At 45.3% G+C, this 18856-nt stretch overlaps 1 protein-coding gene across 1 annotated transcript in view; it reads right to left on the bottom strand.

The window, feature by feature from the left end:
* ARID1A (AT-rich interaction domain 1A) overlaps nucleotides 1-10954 on the bottom strand; it is a 78362-nt gene extending 67408 nt beyond the window's left edge. Inside the window, exon 1 of the mRNA XM_050931990.1 lies at nucleotides 9818-10954. Within this exon, the coding sequence (XP_050787947.1) occupies nucleotides 9818-10954 (1137 nt within the window). The remainder of the gene's footprint in view (nucleotides 1-9817) is intronic.
* Between the last annotated feature and the right edge of the window lie 7902 nt (nucleotides 10955-18856).

The raw sequence follows: 18856 nt of genomic DNA, 5'->3' as shown, positions 1-18856 counted from the left end.
CAGAGGGGTCTTCATTCCTCATCAGCAAAGCGGTTGAGGGGAAGCCTAGGACTAGACCCCTAGTGCAGCGTCAGCTTATTGCCATGCTGATGTCTGACTGCGCTAAAACCACAACTTTAACAAAAGCATGGTCACAACTTTTCAGCCAACTTTTCCCCAACCCCAAATTCAAGATTTTCTTACCACCCTTACCAATTATCTCATCCTACCTCATGGGGCCCTGAATCCCTCTAAGGGCTTATCTACATATGGATAGTTATAGCAGTACAAAAACTTATCTAGAAGCCGATCAAAGTTAAAGCAGTGCAACCCCTTAACGTGGACAGATGAATTGACTGTACACATATATACACCAAGCTTGTACCACTAATTAAATCTGTATAAAAATAATACCCCTAACCTAAACATTATATCAGTACATACAACAGTTTAGACCACACCTAAGCAGGAAGGATTAGATAGGACTCCCTTTAAAAACAGAGGGGATGCTACTGAATTCTCCCATTGGCTCTAGAAGCTGGAACTCAAACCTGCACCTAGGACCATTGTTCCAGGGCAGGACAGAGAACTGTCCCAGGGACTGAATTTCAGCTCCATTGCTATCTACCCACTCAAGTACTGTTGAGGTGATCCTAAACTCTCCACAATGTATTTAACACATTAAAAACCTATGTGAAAGTTATGCGCTCAAGTTAGGCTGCACATGCAAGCTAAGTTTTGCCCCCACATGTGTACCTATTCTTATTTCTTCCTGCAGGACTCTTGCCTCATTCCGTGCCTGCGATGAGTCAAGATTGTGATATAGATGAGGCTGCGTGTAGGCACCCAGCCTTATTTGTTGCAAGAGACAGAAGGTGTATAACAAATGAGGCAGAAGACTACAGGAAGAAAAAGGTATGGTCTTATGGTTAAGACAGGTGGAATGCCACACCCCAGAGGAATTCTCTTCTGTATTTGCCTTTGCAACATTTTTCCTACGAGATGCCAAATAAGTCACTAAACCAAAATGTTGGCAGGGGGCATTAGCTGTATCGGACCCCCAGAAATGAGGCCCAATATGAGACACCCAGGGCCTAACATGCAGAAGCTTTAAGCACTTAACTGCAACTTAAGTCAACAGGAGTTGTGGACACTCAGCACCGAGGCCCAGAGGAACGAGTTGATGGTTAGGAGTCAGGTGATCTCAATTCTCCTCCTCAGTGGGGAGGAGGGTGAGAGGAAAAAAAAATGGCCTACAATGAGCTCAGGGAGTTCCCCTCTCCTCCCGGCTCTCCCACTGCATATGTGAAGGAGGGATAGAGCCGTGTCCTGGGTCCATCTTTTTAGAAATTTGTGTGCAATTCTTTTGGCAGACTACTGAAGTTGTGCTGACACCATATGGGAAGTGGAGATTTTCAGGTTTTCCCTCAGACAAACCCATATGAAATTTCACAGAACAAAGAAAAGGCATTTCTCTGGACCCAGCTCTCTTGTCAAATTCCAAGAGCCTGCTATGAAGTCACAAGATTATTTTATAATGAAAGTGTTAGGAAAGCCAATAGGGAACATTTTAAGATCTGCATGATATACTGCCTTAGTACTAACTTGCAATTCAGAGGCTTGGTCTAACACTACAAACTTATGTTGGTATAACTAGGTCTCTTAGGGATGTGGATTTTCCATGCCTCTGAGCAATGCAGTTACACCAACCTAACTGCCAGTGTAGACAGCGCTATGTTGATGGGAGGGTTTCTTCCATCAACAAAAGTTACTGCCTCTTGAGGAGGTGGAGTATTTATGCTAACGGGAAACAGTCTAGACGTAGAAAGTACAGACAAACTCACAGTAGTACCAGCTCAGAACAGTCAGAATTGTCAATAGTTATAGTTGGCAACTTTTGGAGACCCTGACTGGCAACTTCATTTCTGGTCTTTGAGAATATTCCAATCACAATAGTTATGTTATGGGAAGATCAACATATTGGTTACTGCACATGAAACTGGAAAAACCCTGTTACTCCATCATAACCACTATGTTTTACTTCTACACACAGGTTTCTTATGACAGTTTAACAAAAAAAGCCACCCTCCCACCAGGAATGAGGAGGCGGGGGGAAAGAAAGGGTACAAACCATCTTGTTATTCACCTCCCCCCCAGCCCCCATAAAGGAGATGGCACTGGAACCCCAGCTTCCATCTGAAATATCATTTTACTCTGGAGTACCTAAAACAAGGAATTATTTGTACAAGAACTATGACATAGCTTTTATTATTGTTTACCTACCATTACACAGCATCTTATACATTTCACTACAGAAAGTTCACATGTACATATTGACAGCTCAGCAAGTGTTTATACAATGCTCAGAGACACTCCAGAAAGGGACGGACACACACACACACACACTCCCAAACTTGCAAATGCCTCTTCCTCACTGCTGAGCTATGACAGGAACTAGGAGTGCAGGTGTATAGAGAAGAGGAAGAAATATGAACTCCTCTCCGATTCCTTATTGCATATTTACACCACATGGTCAGATCACTACAGGAACAAGGAAAGTATGCAAAGGAGATCAACCCTGAAAGAAGCGACTGTTCCTGTTCCAGCCCTTACCAAAGCTACTGTGTCATTCTGCAAACCACCTACAGCTGGTTTGGGCACTGTGTTTCTTTAGTCACAGAGCACCATAAAAAGCTGTGGGTGTTTTTTTAAAAATGTATTATATTAAAAAAAATAATCCTATATTAAATGGACCAAAGGCCTTGTGATTAAGGTATAGGTCTGGGAGTCAAAAGACCTAGCTTCTATTCTCAGCTCTGTTACAGACTTGCTGCATCACCTTGGTAAGTCACTTAATCTCTGTGCCACAGCTTCCCCCTTTTGTAAAATGATTACCAACACCGGAGTGCAAGACTGAACGGAAAGATGTGTGCTCCAGTGGCAAGCTTTCCCTAGGAAGTAGTGGACTGCCCCAGACTACCAACTTCAACAGAATTTCAGCTTTTAAAAAGAAGTTTAAGTTTATACCCATAATACTTTAAAGATTACATTCAGTTCACGTGTGGAAGTCTTCCTGAGCCTGCAGAAAACAGCTCCAATCTCTTTGCAGCTGCTCAGTTTGCCCAAGTCAATAAGGGCACGAAACTAAGAAGGACAGTCAATTTCTCTATTGTCATCCAGGCAGGTGGACAGTAGAAAAACTGACAAGACCTGTGTCGGTTCCACTCACCTTCCCAAATAGCAACAGGGAACAATAACTTCCACCCTCCCATCTTTCACCTCTAGCTGGTAGGTTTAAGACTTTGGCTAGCAAGTGACTGGTACATTTTCCCCAGTTCATGCGCATTTCCCCTTTATACATAAGGGGCTGCCCCAAGAAGTTTACAATTAACTTTTTTTTTTTTAATTGACTAAATTTCAAAAAAATTAAGTTTGACATAGCACCTTTTAGAAAGCATGCTCTGATTCTTAAGTTCCTGGTTTAAAAAAAAAAAAAAAAAAAAAAAAAATGGGGGGGGGGGGAGAAGAAGCTATTGTACTCCCCTGCTGATGTTTATAAGGGTCTTTGCAGGAGGGGCTGTGGGTGGGTCTAGCAGCAATATCAAAACACTGTCAGGCTCACCCCTCTTCTCCTCCTTCACTTTACACATGCCTGCCCCTTCCGTTTTAGCTTTACTACTGTGACTACTGTCATGCAGGCGAACTTCTCCCCAGAGCAGTGCATGAGACAGCAAATGCAAGTGAGCACACCAATAAACTGCCCACATACAAGCGCCATCAAATATACCAAGTAAACAAACAAGGGAGGAAAGAGTACCTTTTCTCCTGTAATGTTCCAATTATAGTGGTTGTAGATATTACCTGTAAGATCAGCAGGTACAGATTTTTCAGGCAGAAAGGGAATTTCCAAGTTGGTGTCCCTTTGAGCACAATAGCAAGGACACTGGTGGAGAAGCAGTAGATGTTGTAACACCAAGACAGCATGGGGGCCTGTGCTATTTCATGCTCCCTTTTAAGTTTTCATTTGTTTTTAGGAAAAGCAGCTAGGTTGTTTGTTGCAAGGCATGCATGTTAATGCCCATGGAAGGTTGGTAGATATTTACTAATGATCAGATGAAAGCTGCTATATCAGCCCAAAGTATCCTTGGAAGCTTAGTATCTTCATGATCTAAAAAGGCAGCGACATTCGAAAATACTCATTAAAAAAAAGGAACATGCTTCCCACATCCCTGCAACCTCCTACCATGATGGGAGAGAGATCTGGTACATACTTTTCTAGAGTATTATTGAAAAAACATTCACCGTACTAGCATTACAGCCTAGTGTTTTAACAAGTCAAGTGGAATGACAATGGAACTAGACTGACAGTGATAGGAAACTCTTTGCCGAAGATTTTGTTTAAAAAAAAAGTTAAAGTGACACCTGCCCCTGCACCTGTCCCCACTCTACTCCCACCCCAAACTCCAGAGGGCACATTCTATTAGTATCTTGGCAATAATAGCAGCACCATAGGAGTTACCATACACAAAAAGGTGATCTCACTACCCCCATGCAGAGTAATAAATAAGCACTTATGTAATGCCCTTCACTTGTAGACCTCAGCATATTTTATTAAGGTGGGCAAGCATTATTAAACCCACATCAGCTAAGTAACGAAGGCACAGACTGATTACGCGAATTGTCCAAGGTTATACAGCGTGAGTCAGTGAAAGAGCAGGGAACAAAACCAGACCGCAATTCTGACTCCCATTTGGGTGTCCTATCCACCAGATTATGCTTAAAATATTTGGAGATACACCTATCTCATAGAACTGGAAGGGACCCTGAAAGGTCATCAAGTCCAGCCCCCTGCCTTCAGTAGCAGGACCAAATACTAAGTTTGCCCCAGATCCCGAAGTGGCCCCGTCAAGGACTGAACTCACAACCCTGGGTTTAGCAGGCCAATGCTCAAACCACTGAGTTATCCCTCCCCTAGTAGATGCCATTAGTTCACTGGGGCCTCTCAAAGCATATCCTGAAACACCAGCCTCCTAAAAACACTTGCACAAAATATTTAAACAGAATGGAGAGGCTAAGTCCTTGCCCACACTAGACCAGTTTAACTAAAATCCATTTAAAAGTTAATCTAGCTAAACTGGTTGAACGTTAAGTGTCTACCTTAGGGGCCTGCACCATTTTAAGAAGTTTTACATTAGGGGCTTACACTAATTTAACTAAGTCAATTTTAAAAATCAATTGAATGAAACCAGTGTACTTTTCTAGTAGAGACAAGGTCTGAAAGTCATTCATAGGCAAGGCTCACTTCACAAAAGAATGCCACCTCTCTTTTGTTGTAGAGAACTAATGTTTACTAGACCTTACGGGCAATACAAGACCTGCCAACAATGCAATACTAAGCAAGGAAAAACCCTAAGATAAAAAGTGAACAGGAGCCAGGGCTTAATTTCAGATTCCAAGATATCACAGCTCACTGGCACTAAATGGCTCTGTGCTGCCAACTGAGTTTGAAAACCATGTTTTTAACAACATGTTCATGCTTCAGTTGCTACTAAAGTTGAGATTTAAAGTTAACAACTCGGCCCTGAGATTTTTTTTTATTTATTTATTAGCATGTAATTGTTTTTAAACCAAGTTCCCTGAACATGTAATAAATGTCTCTGGATGCCAGTACACCTATAAGGAGGTTATTCAACATGTGAACATTTAATACAGTCCAAAGACATCTCCCATTACAGGAGATGCCTTTTACTGTAGTTAGTGCTGTACCAAAACAAATACCCACCTATCTACTCATTAGAGGAGTTTCTTCTTGCAGGCAGTTTTCTTGAGAATCATTCCACTCCTCCACCCCACCCAAAGTCCTAATCCACTACCAAAACCAGCCATACACTACAGAAAAAAAGGTTAGTGTTTATCTTTTCATTTTACTAAGAGTTCTAGAAGTCCTGCATGTGAGATGGCCCAGATTTCCGGCCAGTCATTCCCATAGACCTCCAGGATCTTCTAGATTCACTTGCTCTGTAAAACAAGTCTTCTAATCTCAATCCAACTCCGCATTTCCAGACTAAAATGGCCATAAGAATGAACAACAGAGTCCCCATCTGCCCCATCCATACAGATACAGAATGTCCTGGCATTCAAAACTCCACCCTGGATCAGCTGTGCATTCTTATAAGTGACCTATCTGCAAAAGTTTTTAGTGTTGAGAGGAATTACATGTTGCTGTCAAAACTGTGCACAAGTTGAGCAGCTACTCTTAACCTGTTATAGGAAAGGTTCTTTCAAATCAAGGTTTTACATTAAAAAAGTGATGTAACTCCTAAAGCAAGAGATGGGTAAAAGGGTCTGTACCTCCACGTCATTCATAGGTCATCCTGATCTTAGAGGATGACATATATGCTCTTTCCTCCTTATTGTCTGCCTCCCCCACACCACCAAAAAAATCTAAACATTTTTCCCTTCTGGATGACTATATGAAGGGAGACAACTATACACATTCATCCAAACTCCCTTCCCTTAATCTGGAAGTAGAGGTGGGGAGGGAGGAGGCACACTTTTCTCTCTCCCCGCCCCCTCTCCAATCTCATCCCACTGAAATTTCTCAGGTAAAAAGTTGCTTGATAAGCACCAATTGGCTCACCACCTTTCAAGACAATAATGAGATTGAAAGCATTTAGTTTAATCCGATCAAATAAACAAAACAGGATACGCTGTGAGGAGGTTATAACATAGTTTGGGGGTATTATTATTAAACTTACTTCTTGTGGGCAACAGAGAAGACATGTGGAAACCTGTTCCACAATGACAGGCAACAGGTTTTTCACAACGTGAAAAGAGACTGTGTGCGTTTATGTCTGATAATCCTTGGCCTCTTTTAAAAAGTTCTATGTGCCATTTGCGCTGTCTAAAAGTCACTGTCACTCCCAAAACACCAAACATACACTCACTAATAATTTGAGTTGATGGGACTAGAAGGCTCACACATATTAAACCAGGATTTCTCAAACAGGGGTCGCCGTTTAGGTAGGGAAAGTCCCTGGCGGGCCGGGCCAGTGTGTTTACCTGCCCCGTCCGCAGGTCCGGCCGCGGATCGCTGCTCCCACTGGCCGTGGATCGCTGCTTCGGGCCAATGGGAGCTGCTGGAAGCCCCTTCCAGCTGCTCCCACTGGCCCAAAGCAGCGATCCACGGCCAGTGGGAGCTGCAGTCAGCCGGACCTGCAGACGGGGCAGGTAAACACCGGCCCGGCCCGCCAGGGGCTTTCCCTATACAAGCGGTGACCCCTGTTTGAGAATCCCTGTATTAAACTGAATGCCTGGAGTATTAATTATAACCAGACCAGACTTTCACCCTCCAGGGGACATAAGGGCTGGAGGGGAAGAGGGGTGGGTTGTTTTTTAAACTAAGTTTTTGAAAGTTTCTATCACAGAATCACAACCATGCTATTCATAATCCAAATAGGTCTATAAAACAGATTTTTACTCCAGTGCAAACAAACAGTTTAATCTTGGGCTGTGGTTTAGTGCCCATCAAATCCAGGTTGAATTCTGTGTTTTGTAAAAGAAATTACTTCAGTAGGGCACCAGTTTACATGACACATTTATGCAACTTTCTTGCAAATACATAGGGTTGTATTGCCCAGGAACTCAAATGTTTATCCAGAATAGTTACTACAAAGTTGCATATGGACAATGTGGTGCCCACAGAAGTGATATGAGCCACTCTCCTAGAACACATGCTATTTCAATCTAACAGAGAACACACAGTTAAGCTGAAGCGGACATCACTGTCAGTTATAAACGAACAAAACTTACAGTAAGTTTTCAGAGCCACAGAAGAGAACGATTGAGCAAGAAGGGAAAACTCTGGAGCTGCATGTCACACTCCAGAGTATCGAATGTCTCTGACCCAGGGCTAGCAATGAGAACAGGCAGGATATGGGCAGAGAAGTCTGTCAGTCCTGCACAAGGCCATTACACATTCAGATCTAAGACATGTAAACACAGCGCAAGAGATTATCTGCAAACTCTGATTAAGAACAGATATGAACAGAATGTTAGCATCACTGTCCCAATACCCAAAATGTCTGACTTACATGTATCTGAAAGTGCTATAGCACATTTGTATTGCTGGCATTAATTATACTTCCAGCAAATTAACAACAAAAATATTCATTTATAAACTCTTCTACTTTGCTCCCACTTCTCTCCAAAAAGCAGGAATTTACAATATAGTCAGGCCCAACAGTTCCAGGCATCTGATGTTTAACGTCACTATAATAAAAAATTGTTCCTTCTGAACTTAAGTAAAATTAATATAGTGATTTTAAAAAAATCTCTTGAAACATAGGTAAGGAGTTAGGCCAGGCCTGTACTTTAAGAGAAAACTCAATATGAAAAAGTGTTAATTGGTAATTCACCATTTATAGTGCTGCAGCTACAAATGCTTTTTAAAAGGTTTCTAACATACCCCACAAAAGCCCCACATTCACTATCTGATAACGAACCCAGCCAAGCCATTTCATTTTTAAATGGGTCATAATTAGTCAGGAATAAATGCATCCTTAGATTCCATCAAAGAAATCCTTTATACCAATGGGAAAGTCACATAACCAAAACAAACAGCACGCTCATTGTACAGAGAGCCCCCGCTACTGTTCTGACAACACAGAATCTATTCCAGGCTGTATAAAACATAACAAACAAAATAAATCCAAGGTACAAACAAAATGCCATTGGCCTCCTCTTTTGTTTCAGGCACAATACAACAAGGGCAGCCTGTCTGGAACTCTGCTCCTGCTGATACAGTATTGCTACTGAACTTCCTCAAGGTCACAGCCAATTTCAGCTGTGGAATAAAGAGGCAGACAGTGGCACTGATGGTTTGGGTTATGGCTGGCAGAAAAGCAGAGTGTAAAAGTTTATGAGCTCATCAGGATTGTTGTACCATTACATCAGAGGCAATTATAAATGGCCAAGAGGAGGAGATGGGGAGCCAATCAGATCACAGATAGGATGTCAACCTAAGACCAACTGTCTCCTGGCTTTGACAGAAGGATTTTACCTCCATAATTCAAATCCCAAACCAAAGCAATCTGCACTTACTACTCCAATCACTGAACTGTTTACCAGCACTTCCAGGGAGAGGCCCAGGCCACTGGGCTAACCAAGAGACTGCTCAGGAAAATGGCCACAGCCAACCCGGGCAAGCTGCAGCTGCCCAAAACAGGTCACTTCCCACCTTCCTACCCCCAGGAAGTGCAAAGGTCCCTCACCTGCAGCAAGAAGAGGGAGGAAGAGTGTAATGGGGGCAAATGTCTAAGTGCTGCTCTGCAGAGCTCCCACTACCTCTACAGATGGCACCCCTTCCCTAGCCCAACAACCAGGGGCTCAGCTACCCACCTCCACCCCATGCACACACGCACCACAGTGCCAGGCCCTTCCTCCACCCAGGGGCTCCCTCCATCTCCCCCCCAGAGCCCCCAAGGCAGGCAGGGGAGGTGGGAAGGAGAAGGCACCTCTCTGGAAGCCTCGCACAAAGGCTGGAAGGGAAGGCAGAGAGGCAGCCATTTTAGAGAGAGAAAGACACAGACAATGGCAGCTCCCCAGCAGTGTGGGTCCAAGTGGGGGAGGGAACCCGTAGGAAATTCGCCCACCTCGTCACCCCCCTCTCCATCGCCCCACATGCTCTCATCCCTGCCCCTTATGTGTGCCCCTCTTCCCTTCCCCCCCATTGTCCCCAGCCCCCTCAGCCACCCCACGTGCGCCCAGCCCCTGCTCCTGACCCCAGCCCAGGTCCCCGGCCCCTGCCCCACACGCCCCCCGCATGCCAAGCTCTCACCTGCTGGGTCCTAGCGAGCGGCTGTCCCCCTCCAGCGCTGCTGCTCCCGGGGCTCATGGGCGCATGGTGGCTCCTTTGTTGGCCCCCTCCTGTGGCCGTGGCCCAGGCCTGGCTGTTGCCCCCGCCGTACTGGGAGGCCATGTCCGCGGCCGGGCCCTTGGCGGCGGCTCCCCCGTCCTGGGGCCCGCTGTTGTAGTCGCCCCCGGGGTAGCCCTGGTAGCCACGGGCTGAGCTGGGGGAGGTAAGCAGCTGGTTGAGGGTGGGGGTAGCGGTGGGCTGCGGGGTGGCGCCCCCTCCTCCTGCTGCCCCGCCGGCGGCCGAGGGCCCCATGGCCCCGAAGCGCTGCTGCTGGAAGGCGACGGCGGCGGGGGATTTGGCCCCGGCGGCCGCTTGCGCGGGGCTCTGCGTGCTGCCCCGGGGGGAGCTCAGGGCGTAGGCCTGGGGGGGAGGCGGGTAGGCGCCGGCGCTGCGCCCGGCTGCCGCCGGGTAGTAAGAGTTGTACTGGTGGTTGGGGAAGCCGTGCTCGGCGCCGCCATGCGAGTTCTGGGGAGGGGGCGGCCCCGGGAGGGCCCCCGCCGGTCCCGGGTAGGGCTGCTCCAGGCCCCCGCTCTGCAGCGCTGCCATGCCAGTGCTTTGTTGTCCGCCATGTTGGTGGAAGGCAGCCGCGGCGGCGGCAGCGACGGCAGCAGCCTGGGCTCCCCGGCCGTAGGGCTGCCCGAAGCCGTAGGCAGGCGGGGGCAAGGCGGCCGGGTGGGAAGGGGGAGGCTGCTGCTGCGGCGGCGGCTGCTGCTGCGGCGCCCCCACCCCGTCGCTGCTGCCGCCGCCACCGGGCGGCTCCGGGAGGTTATTGTTCAGGGTGGCGGCGGCAGCGGCGGGCCTGGGGCCCGCGTTCCCGTTCGAGCTCTTCAGGTCGGGCTCGGCCCCGGCGTCCCCTCCGTTGCTCTCGGCCCCGTCCTGTAGCTCCTTCCCTGGGGGGCCCTCGCTCTCCGCCTGCTTCTCGCTGCCGCGCTCCGCCACCGCCTCGCCCCCCGCCTCCTCGGGGGGACAATCCCGCTGCTGCGCCTCCGCTTTCTTCAGCTCGGCTGGAGCCGGGGCGCTCAGGCTGCTGGCGGCGGCGGGGGCGACCTGAGCAGCCATGATCCCCCCCTCCCCACCTAGCCACCCCTCCCCCGGACCCCTGCCCCCGAGCTGCTCCCCTGCCTGGCCGGCCGGCGGGAGGCCTCGCTGCTCTGCTGCTCCCCGCTCAGGCGGCGGCGGGCTCTTCAGGGCAGCGGGGGCTCATTCCCCCCCGGCCTGGCTGGCGAGGCGGGGAGGGCTCCGCTGGGCTGGGCTCCCCGGGGCCTGGCCCCGCTGTGCTCCTCGGTTGCAGCCGGCGGAGAAAGGGGAGGAGGGATCGGGGGAGAGGAGGAGGGGAGGGACCCGGGACGGGGCTCCCGGCGTGGGAGAGGCAGGAGGGAGGGGGATACGGCGGGCGAGCGGACCCCGTCCCTGGAGCCGGGCGGTGCGACGGCGGGGCCGGACTAGGCGAGCCGAGCAGCAGCTCCCGACTCTCGTCCGCCGAGTCCTGCTCACTCCGACACGAGGCTCAGCACTGCCATTTTACCCAGCGCCGCGGCGGCCTGCCAAACCCGGAGCGGAGCCCGGCCCGGACTGGAGCCTCCCCCCTTCACAAAGGAGGAGCAGGCAGGCAGGCCCCGGACGCTTGCAACTCAGCAAGGCTGAGGCCGCTGCCGCACGCAAAACCCGCAGCGGATCCCGCGGAGCCGAGCCCAACCTTCCGCCACAAAAGGAAGCTCCCCTGCTGCGAAACACGGAGCAGATTTCAGCCTTGGCGAAGCGGACTGCTACAGGCTCGCTCCTAAGAAGACCCGCACCAGAGTGTTCCTCTCCCTCTCTGCACTACTGCCCGGCGCATAAAAAGATACCTGCAACCACCAGAAGCTGGTATCCATCCCTGCTAAAGGAGAACAAGTAGAAGTTTACTAAGCACCGGAGTCAGGACTGGGAGTCAGGACTCCTGGGGTCTATTCTAACTGTGGAAGGCAGGAGTGCTGGGTTTGCTCCCAGAACTGGGATATTATGCTGGCCACAGGACCAGACATGGCTGGAGTCTGGAGTACAGGAACATGCAGCCTGGTTCCGTCTAGGGGCCCATTCCATCCAGCATCCTGTCTGCAACACTGGCTAGTTCCAGATGCTTTAGTGGAAGGTACAAGCATTCTAAATTGGATAATTAGGGAATAAGATGTTCTGAGGGAAGTGTCTGTCTTACCCTCTGGGAGTGGAGGCTAAAGAAAAGTTTGGAAAATGACTCTAGCTACCAAACAGTATAATGCACTGCAATTTTTATAGGGGGAAGTGGAAGAGACCCTTATTACTTAGGATGCCTAATACTATCTGTTTTAAGTGTCTTTCAGCTTTTGCGGGAAATTTTTACATTGCATTGTTTGCAGCAAGCCTGCAAAGTTCAGCTAGGTGAAAGTCCCTTGGGCTATTTAAGTGCCTTTTGTTTGTCCCAGGATTTTCCATTCAGATTTACCTGTTGTAAACTGTTAAAAATTGCCATTTTCTGTCATCTGCTTGTGTTCCTCTGGACAACGTTGGCTGTATGCCAGAATAATAACTGGATATAAACACACTAAAGCCAGGGGCTTACACTATTGCCAAAGCAGCAGGCAGTGCACTAGGAGCTACTAGGGGATGGGGTGGGGGGAGAGAGAGAAACAAGCCAAGCTCCCCACCTGACTACATACCCTTCAGTCCAAGCACATGGTTCTAGTGTCCTACCTCCTTCCTATCACCTTCTCTGGGGGCATCACTCAGAGCAGGACTCCCCCAACTCCCTGGTCAGGCTCCCCTCATAACTACACTAGAGCCTGTACAAGGCTGAGCAGCATGTCCCCTGCTCCAGAGGACCACAGGGGGCAAGGGTCCTTCTCCTGATGATGAGGTAAGAAGAGAGAGAGCTGAGTCAGGCCAGGCTAGGCTCCCTGTAGATGCAGCATATTGTGCCAGCAGGCCATCAGCATAGTTAGTCCTGTAACTCAAGTGATATAAATTTGTACTATGATGCAAAAGTTCGCTCCTGTCCCCCTTAGAAAACCCTTAAGAGTCATGCAAAATTATATTAAAAGAAAGTTATTTACATTGCAAAGTCAAGCAGTTGGAAGTTAGAAAATGTCACATTTGGAGTTGCTCATTCATGGAGTTGCTGTTCTGCCCCTTGGTATGTATGCATTGATACACTCCAATTAAATGATCACAATATTTTTTCCACAGGACCCCTACCTCATTCAGACAACAGGCTGAATGGACAAGGAGCTCAATTAAAATTGCATGGATTACTGTAAATCTGACACTTTCTATCTTTCAAGTACTTGACTTTGCAACCTAAATAACTTTCTTTTAATATAGGTTTTGTGTGTGTGTGTGTGTGTAATACATATACAATTATGCACATTTCTTGGCTTCAAGATTTTTAAGTAGTGCAACTTACACTATTTTGTATCACAGTCCTTCCCATCAGCACCCTTTGTCTTTATGTGATCTACTTTATAACCTACTCCCATTGATGATTAACTGGAGTAAAACAGGCCCTTGTATTGGAAACCCTTTAGGACAGGGCCCATCTCTTTGAAGCACCATGCACACTTACAAATGCAGAAATAGGTAACAGACCATCATGTGACACTGGGCACATTATAACTTGTTTCCCCCATCTTCTGAAATGGGAATACTACTAAATCTGCCCAACATCTGTGTGAGAAAAATTATGTTTGCAAAGCACTTTGAAGCCTCTTCAATGTGAGGATCTCAACAGTGCAAAGTATTATTGCTAACTAATTAGTCTCACATTATATTAGTGTTCGCTACACTATTTTTCAGTTCAGATCTTGATTCCACATTTTGTTCCAGGAGAGGGCAAGAAGTATAGAGGGCTACCCATTGTCCTAATGGTGTAGTTAGCTAAGAAGCCCAGAGGCAGAGAAGGCACTGGACTTTTTACCTCTGCTGTAACTTATCTTTCATTATGTGAATGTTGAATCTACTATTTTCTGATATCATCAAGTTCTATAATCCAGTCACCATCCTGACAGTATATTAGGCAGAAGTTTCCTCCTTCTTCCCCCACTGATACAGTGTTTCTTAATTTATTTATTTTTTTTGTGAAGGGGAAGTTTTACGAAAGATATAGAACTTATATATAAACACTACCATGAGAAAACCATGTCTATAGGATGCTTGAAGGAGCAGGGGAAAGGTGATGATACACAGTCTTTCAATGCTAGAACATCAGTTCAAAACAAGTACAGGGCAGTAATGACCCGTAGAGATTATCAGCTGTTATGCTTTGAGGGTGTCTATGAAATGGATTGGTGGTCTCAACCATTTCTTAAGGGTCCACTTCACAAAAAATGCTATCACAGTTAGCATCCCTGATAGCAGTCAGATAGAGAGGCCAAGTCTAGGATCATCTAGTCTGGGCAGCACCTGAAAAACTAGTCATTGCTAATACTGTGCATGTTTTACAATCAATAGAAAAATTCAGTGCGCAATACCATCGATCCAGCAATAAAATACAAAAATTATAATCGATATATTTATATTCTAAATAACATAATATAAATATACATGGTACCGCAGGTGCTAAAAAACAGAAGAGACTCCAAAGTAATAAGCTGGGGTAGAAGTTAGCCCAAGTCAATGTGTAGCTAAATTCAGAATGCATTCCAGAGCAACAAAGCGCATTAGAAGCTCCCTAACCAAGGCAGCGTTGCCATTTTACAGTAGAATGTATAACACAGAGTAGAGTCTACCTCAGCATTGGCACAGAAAGAGAGTCTCTCTCTCGTATTTTACTGAGAGTTGCAATGGGATAATACATAATGATAGCTACATTTAGCATTTGTTTAATAGTAGCCACACAAAAGCCCGTCTCAGGATTGTGGCCCCAACATGCTAGGTGCTACACAAACATATAGGAAGACACAATCCTTGCTAAAAGTTTATAATCCAGCCTGAAACAAAAATCATCCTATTCTAGAGCCAGAAACTGGGTTAGAGTCTCCTTCACAACATGCACTTTACCAACTGCCACACAATTCTGAAGCAATTTCTGAGGCCTTAATTTGGGATGGATTCCAAAAATCCCCAATATTTCCCCCCTGCCCACTCATAGGGCTATCACAAAATGTCTCCTCCAGCAGAAAGGGGTTTGGGAATGTCTCTATATGCTTTCCCTATGAACATCACTTTTAAAGTGTACAAAAAGGAGTAAAGGAAACCAACAGAAACTCAATTATCACTTCAAAGGTTTTTTTTCTCCTGCTAACGACAGCTCATCTTAATTGATTGGATTCTTCCAGTTGGTATGCATACTTCCACCTTTTCGTGTTCTCTGTCTGTATAAATATCTCCTGTCTGTGTGTTCCGTTCTATGCATCCGAAAAAGTGAGCTGTAGCCCATGAAAGCTTATGCTGAAATAAATTAGTCAGTCTCTAAAGTGCCACAAGTACTCTTGTTCCTTTTGCAGATACAGACTAACACGGCTGCTACTCTGAAACCAGAAACTCCTGAGTTGTTGAGTATACTACCATTGTAGTGCATCAACACAAGAGACCTTTGCAGTGCTCAATAAAATGCAGTGGTTTTTAAACCTCTGGAAAATTCTAGATTAGAAAATTGATCTGAGAGCTCTTCACCCAAAAAAACAAACTATTATTTGATCAAGCACTGTTGTCCAGAGAGAGTTTTGGTTTTGGAGCAGATTCTCCTTCATTAAACCAAGCTAGAGTCTCACACAAAGGGGACCCTGTGGTTTTACCAAGGTCTATGGTGGGCTGTAAAATCCAAAAAAGATTAAAGAGCGACAAAGCAGACAGGATCTCTCTTTCAAGGATGCTTCCCCCACTTTAATGAGAATCCAACAAATTCTGAATGGTTTGGGCACCTAGAAAAAATAGAATGGAACAGGCGCTACCATTTTATCCAAAACTCTCTTGGGCTACAAAATTCTGAGTGTTATAATCTTCCAGAAACCAGATTAGAGAGTCTGCCTCATTAAATTAAACCTTGCCATCTCATTGGACCCCTTTAGAGGCTATCAAATTCAGTCCAGGAGCCTAAATTTCAGTCTCCCCCATCTAAATTATGAATTTGTATGTGAAGTTATCCTACAATTTCTCACCCTGTTGGAATCTTCTTCAAAGAACACTGTGGGACACTGAAACCTAGAGCTGATTGGAATGTGGAAACTAGAATGGATTCCCTTTACAATAAGGAGATACTAATTTTACCAAGAAGTTTGTGAAACCTGAAGCAATTCCAGAATCTGTCTCACAGAAAGGCAGCTCTGTGGTTTTATTAAATACTGAAGCGCTCTATGGAACCCAAAATATTAGATTTGGAAAATAGAGAGCAGCATTCTTCCAACATTTCTATCCAAGACCTAAGAATCCTCTCAACAGCCTTGTGGTTCTGTGTTGCGACTATCAGCCAAAGAGAACTGGACAAGACTTTATTTTAAACATGTCAACTCTCCTCCTTTATGACCTGAGGGATCACTGCTATGTTATGCGAGGCACTTTTTCCTCTGCCCCCGTACCTTCTGTGCTAAGCATATTTCCTCAACTGCAATACCAGCTCCTAGCAGCTCAGATAGTGAGATACCACAGGATGGGAATCCAACTCAAGTCTCCCACATGGTAGTGCAGGCCACCACCACTAGGCCGGCTCTTATTAAGTAAAGTCTCCTTCATGAAGGTGGCCTTGCCATTTAACCTAGTACCAAGGCAGTTTAGGAAACCTGGTATAGATTAGAATGCTAGAAACAGGAGTAGTCTCTCTAATAAAAGAGGCTCTGCCAACTGTGTGATGGCAAATATGGACTGAATTGTTGACATGGAAACCGAACTGAAGTCTCACACACACACACACCCCTCTACCTACCTTATTATCCCTGGCCCCTTAAACAAGCTATAAATATGGACTGGATTATTACTTCAGGAACTGGATACAGTTTCTGCAATAAAGTGTTAACTACTGCATCCAAGCTGGAATGAAAGAGCTGAGCAGAAACATACAGATTGGAGAATGAAGATGCTCTTCCATTTTACTGGGATTCACCTGGATTGGACCAAAAATAAAAAACCAATCTATTATAATTCATACAGTACATTGCAAAACATGGAATAGAAATAGAAAAAGTTATCTACGGTACATTAGAATGCCTATGTAGTTGCTGACCAATTTTTTCTTAAGAAACGTTAATTTTTCTGGAAACATGTTTACATGTATTAGTTCCACTACAGTGTTGTATAGTCTCTCTCCACTATAGATTCTATTATATCTAGCTTTAGCATACTTACTGCAGCTTCATAGCAGCTTAAGTATTGATATTATTTATGGATTATTATTATTTGATGAGTGTGAACAATCTACTGGGCACTGTACAAGACAAAGACTTTTGCAATCCTTGTTTAGGTTCTTTAAATGTAATATCAAGATATTGTATTATTCCCACTCAAACATTGCCACAATGGCAAAGAGGCACACAGCGAGAGATCATTACAGAAAAAAACTGAAGTGGAGTTTGAGCATAAGGTAACTCTGTCAATTTACTGAGCACGCCAGCAAAGTTCAAAGGCTGGAGTGGATTTTTAAATTGGATTTGCTATTTCTTAAAAAGTTAGCAAGAAGAAGGAAAGAAAGAAAGAGGAAAGGTAGTGAGTTAAGGTTTCAGACACACTGCTGAAGTCTGGCATTAACATTTGATTACATTTGACAGAGCTGAAAAAAACTTTGGGATGCCCTTTAAAAGAGGAAAGTGGACTGAAGTCTGAGTCAAGGAAATCTATTATTTTACCAGCCCTAGCCAGGAAGTATAAAACATGAACTGGAGCTTCATAAAGGAAGGTGGAATGGAGCCTGCACTATAGTCAAGATATCTTTTCTCTGTTAAACCTCTCAAGTTGCTGGGGCTCAAAATGGGAGGAAAATATGAAGAGGAGTAGAAAAATAAGAGCTTTAAACAATGTAGAATTTGTTTAAGCTAAAAAACAACATAGTCTTTGCTCTCTATTTAACACATTTGTGATTTTAGAGTAGTAAGATAATACCAAGTTTCTGTGTACATGTGACACAGAGATATTTAGGCCTAAAATGAGGACAAAGTGGAAAAAGCACCTCTGTCTTCTTATAGAACATATGAGGAACATTAAAAAGACTAGGGGATTGGAACTATGAATACGTAGATTGGTAGATGATCAGATGCTAGACAGAATTCTGATCAGCATCTGACAGTTAAGTGCAATAAAAGAACAAATGCATCTATTTTATATACACTTATGTATATATAAACACACAGAGTCTACAGCCTCTTCAGCCTACCAGTTTCTGGTGCTGAATATTCTTTTAGAGAAGGAAGTGTAAAGCTTTTAATAAAAAAACGGACTGGAGTTTCATAAAACCACTGTACTGGATCAGGAACATAACTGTATCATTTCTGCTGAGTCCACTAGAAATTTGTATCCAACTCTAGTTGACAGAAGCAAAAAACATATTACAATAAAAACCCACTTACAAATAGTTTATAAATCCTTCTAAAACTCCAACAGAGAGAAGAACTTTGGGCCTGCATTCTCCTATTTAAGCAAAACTGTTTTTGGATTTCAAGCACTTGGAACTGCAATATTACACACAAACACAAATGAGATCACAGATTAATTAGCCTTCATAAGAAAAGCTACTGGCTGTGAACAAGTCTCTTCATCTGTGTTTCTTTTACTTATGTTCTCCTTTTTCAGTGGAGTGTAAAAACTATGTTTACACTTTTGATCAGCAAAGTGTATTTCTGGGGAAGTCTGAGTGGTGGAGTCACAACTGCAGTAAAGGATTTTGCAAAAAGAAAGCAAGATACTCAGAAAGAGGGTTTTACACCCTTTCATGAAGCTCTTGCACTGCCATTTTACTGAGATAGGGAGGGAGAGAGGACAGACAGCTCTTGCTATGAAGTTTCTCACAGCAATTCTGGAATGGAT

Source organism: Gopherus flavomarginatus, chromosome 22, assembly GCF_025201925.1.
Source record: "Gopherus flavomarginatus isolate rGopFla2 chromosome 22, rGopFla2.mat.asm, whole genome shotgun sequence".
NCBI classification, from domain to species: Eukaryota; Metazoa; Chordata; order Testudines; family Testudinidae; genus Gopherus; species Gopherus flavomarginatus.
The sequence above is the reverse complement of the archived record's forward strand: the minus strand, read 5'-3'. Positions and strand labels throughout refer to the sequence as shown.